The sequence below is a fragment of the Chaetodon auriga genome, chromosome 22, assembly GCF_051107435.1.
Source record: "Chaetodon auriga isolate fChaAug3 chromosome 22, fChaAug3.hap1, whole genome shotgun sequence".
NCBI lineage: Eukaryota > Metazoa > Chordata > Actinopteri > Chaetodontiformes > Chaetodontidae > Chaetodon > Chaetodon auriga.
The window spans coordinates 11754579-11760578 of NC_135095.1; the positions used below are offsets into that span (position 1 = coordinate 11754579).

Below are 6000 nucleotides of genomic sequence, written 5' to 3' on the forward strand. Positions count from 1 at the left end.
GTGTGTACTCATTAGGCTGGTGTACCATGACGACACATGCAAGCAGTTGACTCCCATGGAGGAAGGAGAGGAGGTAGAAGACAGAAGAGGAGGAGGAGGGTGGCAGTCTCCCAGGAGAGTCTTCCTCTGCCCCACTTCTCTGGGTGAGTAGAGATTAAAAAAAATCTTTTCCTAAATGAGTTAAAAAGTGTTGGTACAGCTAGCCTGTTCGTGTGAATAAGATAGGCTTGTTAAAGGTGAGCTGCAGCTTGCCTGAGAGTAGCCAATTACAGTCGGGGAGGCTCTAAAAAGCGTGCCTTAAGTCGAACAGCTGGTTCGACTCACCAGTGAAGGAAGTAGCATTAGCGTTCTTCGTTGCCGATGAAGTGGGTGCAATGGAAACCACAGTATTATTTTAAGGAGATGGACATGATGAACACCATCCATGGAAGTAATAAATGGAAGCATCAGTATACATTTAAAGGGACACTTCACCCCAAAATCAAAAATACAAAGATTCCTCTTACCTGCAGTGCTGCTGATAGTTGCATCTTGGCACACAGATAAACCCACAAAGTAGTGTACAAAGCTAATAACATGCCCATTTCCTTTGGACCTAGCGCTTCCTGTAGGTAGTAAGCTAGTTATCCAGACATGCAGACATTTGCAGGTTTTGTTTGAGCACATCAAGACAAAGTTAAATCTATTCCTTCCTTGTGTTTTAGACGTGAAGTGCAAAGCTTGACAGGCCTGCCAATGCTTGCTTACAGTTACTATTATTTTTTTTGCATAATTGTTGTTGTCAGGGCGGAGATCATCCTTCCATCTGGAGTGTCTCAGGAGACAGTCAAGGCCAGATGTCTCCCAGAAGACGGCTGTCCCCCTTCACCTTGTACATCATCAGGTAGAAGTTGCGCACAAAATAAACACAAGCTTACCCTTACACTTAGACGCACATGAACAAGTTGTAAATACGGTATGTGAAGTGGAACTCCTCGCCCTCCCCGCTCCTCTCTGACACTCTCCCTCTGCTCTCTCCTCCTCCAGGCTCTGGCAGTCGCAGGGTTGAGTCCTCTGCTAAGAAGGAGTCACTCACCTACCCTCTTCAGCCGGCTGTGCTCCACGCCTCCAGCCAGTCCCACAGGTATGCTTCATCCTCTGCACACATCAAAGGCCAAGAAACTGTTCGTCAAGCACTGGCAGAAATGTTGCATTACATTTCCTCTGCAAGCACAATTAGACCTTTATTTGATGAGGAAAACAACGGGCCACTGAATCCAGAATGATGGATTTTGAAGTACATGCTCTTGTCATGCTGCAGCTTTGTCGTTGTACTTTATGCGAGGTTTGTCTTTGTCTTTCTAGCCCATGGCAGTGATGCCTCCTACCAGCGAGTGCCCTCTCTGAGGTTAGAGGGCTCCAACTCACATGAAAAGCTCAATACCAGCTTGCCCTCTGTCAACTGTGGGCCCTGGTAAGACTAAGTACCTTGAAAATAACTGTTACAAGTCGCAGTGCAGTTCTTCGACCAGCAATACTGCAGGAACAATAGATGTAATGACAAACCAATGTCTTGCTCCTAGGTACAGCGACAGTAATGGGAACAGCAGGGTGCCCAGTCCGAGCCCCAGCGCGTCAGTGTCCAGTCAAAGACCACCACGGCCGGTGTCACTCACAGTTCCCTCGCTACTGGGAAAAGACTCCAGCTCACTGTCTCACGGAAGCGCAGGCAGTCTGGTGGAGGCGGTGAGTGTGTGTGTGTATGTGTGCGGGTTGGAGAAGGTCACACGCTGCTTAGTCCGCATTGTCAGGATTTGCTGCTTTTTGTTATATCAGTGATTCCCAACCAGGGGCTGAGATCACTCCAGTGGGTTTTCAGTGTGTGCTGCTACACAAATGCAAAGTCGTATCTCCAACTTTTGTTTTTTGGTGAAATATTGAATAGTTCCACCCCTTGGGGGCTAAAAAATTCTTCAAATCAGACAATCTGAGAGATTTGTAGGTCAAAAGTTGTCATTTATAGATTCTGACACCTGAGATAAGGAGTTGTGAGTAGATACTGCTTTATTTTTATTAGATCGATAATGGAAATAATCATTACCCCTCATCCCTCCATTCCACCCCCCCATTTCCCTCTGTCCTCCTCCCTTCCTCTCCATCCATTCGTCTGTGTCTCATTTTCCTTCTCAAGGTGCTAATATCAGAGGGTTTGGGTCATTTTGCCCAGGACCCATCGTTCATCGAGGTGACCAAAGCCGAGTTGGCCGACGCCTGCGACATGACCATCGAGGAGATGGAGCACGCCGCCAACAACATTCTCAACGGCAGCACCGCCACGAACGCCACATCCAGCACCTCCTCCGCCTCCCAGCACAGCCCCAACGGCAACCTCCTCCCCTTCCACACAGCAGCAGCAGCAGCAGCAGCAGCAACGCACAGGGACCAAGTGGTCAGCGAGGGAGGGGAAGAGGTCGGAGGAAGCAGAGGCTCCATCCACGGGCCGTCCTCAGTGGAGGAGCGTCAGGAGCTGCTAGCAGGAGGGAGGGGACGAGAGGAGGAGGAGGAGGAGGCGGAAGGGAAGGAGGAGGGCCACCACAGAAGCTCAGTTGTGATTGGAGGAGCACGGCAGAGGAACAGCGGGCTGTTGGAGGACGAGGATATGGAGTGTGTGACGAGTTTGTAGGAGTCGGCTTGACGGGTTCGATCGGCCGACTGGCCCCTCTGACATCATCAGAGACTGACGCTTGTCAGTTCTGGATAACAGCGCCGCAGCTGGCTCTGTCTGTCCCCACCCCTCACACACACACACACACACACACACACACACACACACAGTCTGCCTCTCTGCCAGACATAACCGCTCTGGACTTTGGCGGCCAGTGACGCAACCTTGAACACCTGGTTATGACTTTGTTGGTTTGTATGAGTTTGTATGTGTGTGAATATTTGTAGTAAAGTGTACCACACTATACTCTATACTATCTGAGCGTATGCCTGTGTGTGTGTGTGTGTGTGTGTGTGTGTGTGTGTGTGTGTGCGCGCGTGCTCTATGATTTTCTCTATTTGTACGTGTACGTGAGTGTGTGTGTGTTCTCTGAGTGTGTCTCTAAAGTGCCTCACAGTTTTATCATGTCCTCAAAGTGTGAAGAGCAGAAAAGTAGAGACAAGCAAAAAAAAAAAAAAAAAGCGAGGGTAAAGCAGGGATGAAGTAGGAAAGGAAACAACAGAAGCAGGAAGTCCTTTTATGGATGTCCTGCAGTCGACAGTGTGTTAATTGTTTTCATTTCTTCTGCCTACTTTGGTGTCGTGTTATTGTTGTTTGTCTGGCCGCCATGAAGCCAGGTAGGGGACAGCAGACCAGCTTGTGGGGGGGGGTGGGGGGGTGGGCTGGGGGGGTCAGTTAAGGATTCAAATCTGACCACACCCACTTGAGGTCAAAGGTCAACTCCTCCTTCTTGGTTCACTGATGTTGAAGCGCTGTATTGAGTAAACGGGGGAGAGGAAAACCCTGTTTGAAATCTCATTTCTCTTCCTCTTCCAAAGCTAAGGAACCTTGGAGCACAGCCCTGCCAGCCTGGGGGTGGATTAAGGTGACACGCCACCCCCAGCCAAGGGGGGGAAGGATTTGAGGGATGGACCAACAGCCACAACAGGGCTGCTGTGGGGGGCCACGGGCAGAGAGAGACACTCTCTGGCCAACAGGAAGCTAGCCAGCTCTTTTATGCGCTGGTCAGTCAGACGCCAGCGACAGACAAACTCGCCTCGTCCGTCACCTTGATCTGGCTTTGCTTCCTCCGCCGCTTTTCCTTGTTTGGCCACACCCACTTCCTGCCCCAAACAGGAAATGGGAGGAGCATTTGGTGGCTAAGCAGAGACAGTGAGCCCCCTTTTCTGCCTCATACCTCGCCGTTCCTCACTCCTCCCTCTCTCCTTCCTCCCTCCTCTTTGGTTATTCCACCATGCGTCTCCCTCCATCGCTGGGTTTTTGCTTTTTCAGCCCTCCGGAGGTGAGTGTGTCGAACAGGGCAACAGGGACGGAGGGTGGAGGAGAGAACGGGAGCGACTGATTGAAAAGAAAACAGACTCTGGGCATGGATCTACAGAGGATCTGTCCGTCAATCAACCTCACTTCCTTCTCCAAGGCCCTCCTCTTCCTCTCAACGTGGAATCCTATTGGATTTGCTGCCACACACTCTCTCTACAGACCACGCCCACTATGTATTTAACAGTTCAATATTGTGCAAAACTGGCTAGCCATGACTATTTTGTTTTATATTCATGATGTTATTGGTTTAATTTATCCTTGATTTGTTTGCACAATCGGGGTGCTGGTCTTATAAATGTATTTTTGCTCGGTTTATTTTAGGAGAATTTTAAGAGGTTTTAAGTATCGAAGCAGGGCGTAGTGTTTGCGTACGAGTGTATAACTATATTTGTGCGTGCGACTGTGTGTCTGCGTTTTAGTACCGGATGCGTGCGTGTGCGAATGCGTGAGATAGCGTGTATCTAAAAGGGGGGTCTTTCTCTCTATCAGTATGCACCTTTTACAGATTGTATCTATTTATTTATTTATTTTTCCCAGAAGAGAAAAAAATGTGCGTGCGGATGTATGTGTGTGTGCGTGCCTGTGTTCGAGTGGTTACTTATGTATTCTAAAAAGCTGATTTTAAGCCTAGACAGTAAATTAAGGTAGCATTACAAGTATGGTATTGTGTGCGTGCGCGTGTGTGTGTGCGAGGATGTGTATGTGTATGTGTGTGATAATGGGCCTCCTTAACACAGGGTTACCATGGACAGGCATGCTTCCAAAGCTTTGTGGTTTCTTTAGCACGGTTTTTACTTTTTAGCCAAGCTGCAGAGTCAGAAGCCACTCTATCTTTGAAAATTAGTCAGCGCATAACTTTTCTTTATTTTTCTGTTTAGAGGTAGTTAGGCGTAAGGTCTCGAGCGAGGTCAGAGTTCCGGTTAAGTTTACAGCGGTGGTGAGTTTCGGCATTGCAGCTTGGCCACAGGGTAACAAGCCTTTTGGCATTTGCTGCTTTTCTTCTTTATAGCGGATGGTTGCTCTGGTAGAAGCACCAGATTCGTACTGCTACAGTGACGCCTCGTGAACTGAACTGGGGGATGACGCCCTGAACGCTCGGCCATAACACTCCGTATATCATTTAATCGTGGTTTAAACTCCAAATGAACTACTAGGGCTGGTGTACAGATGCTGCAAGACTTCTGAATCACATCTCTTTGTCTGAGGTCTGTTCATATCACAAAACATGATGACTTATTATTGATTTATTGTCATTGTTAGAAACCATTCCCTGTCTGTAATATCGTTTACAGGCAAAGCTAAGAAATCATATGACAGACAGGACATCTGCTGGTAATTGATATGATGTGATAATTGTTTGGCCAACGTGATAAATTCTTGAATATAGATCGGAAAACTGTCATCTTGGAGGGAAGTTGTATCCCGGATGATCCCCTGGTGTGATTTTTGTCTTTTAATTTTCTTGTAATGGATTTTAGGTAGCATGCTGACAAACTTTTTATCGACCTTTCTCTGTTATGGAACAGGTATGAACCTCAGGCCTACTTTCCACAGGGCACAGGCCTCTCTTTGGTATCGTATCTCCTCCAAAAGAAGAAAACATTCCTAGATGTCAGAATCACCTCCTTGGTACCACTTGTCACAGTTATTAAATGACTTTCTAGTATTTAAAACTCAAATTCTTCATTTCAGTTCTCAAAATTTGGAGAAACATAATTGTTTTTAAGATCACAATCCTGATGCAAAGTCAGCTAGATGCGAGGATACTATTAGAGTCTGTATGTTACCGTACCAGTGCTCACATGCAGCCACAGTCAGTAAAAAGAGTCAATTTTATGTTATGAATACAGCATTAAAAATAGTATTTTTAAACCGTTTTATTAACTCAAAAAATCCAAATATGTTGCAGTCAATTCAAGACAGTTCAAGAAACAGCTGTTTCGAAATACGAACTATAAAATCCTCGCTCAAAATGT

The 6000-nt window shown here is 47.1% G+C and overlaps 1 protein-coding gene across 11 annotated transcripts in view; it reads left to right on the top strand.

Annotated features, from left to right (window-relative positions):
• The window catches only part of cacna1c (calcium channel, voltage-dependent, L type, alpha 1C subunit), a 176736-nt gene extending 173588 nt beyond the window's left edge, over positions 1 to 3148 (top strand). For all 11 annotated transcript variants that reach the window (XM_076722869.1, XM_076722874.1, XM_076722870.1 and 8 more), the window contains 6 exons: positions 16 to 143; positions 786 to 883; positions 1027 to 1123; positions 1345 to 1453; positions 1563 to 1725; positions 2171 to 3148. In XM_076722869.1, coding sequence (XP_076578984.1) covers positions 16 to 143; positions 786 to 883; positions 1027 to 1123; positions 1345 to 1453; positions 1563 to 1725; positions 2171 to 2662 — 1087 coding nt within the window. In that variant the 3' untranslated portion in view covers positions 2663 to 3148. The remainder of the gene's footprint in view (positions 1 to 15; positions 144 to 785; positions 884 to 1026; positions 1124 to 1344; positions 1454 to 1562; positions 1726 to 2170) is intronic.
• The last annotated feature ends 2852 nt before the right edge of the window (positions 3149 to 6000 follow it).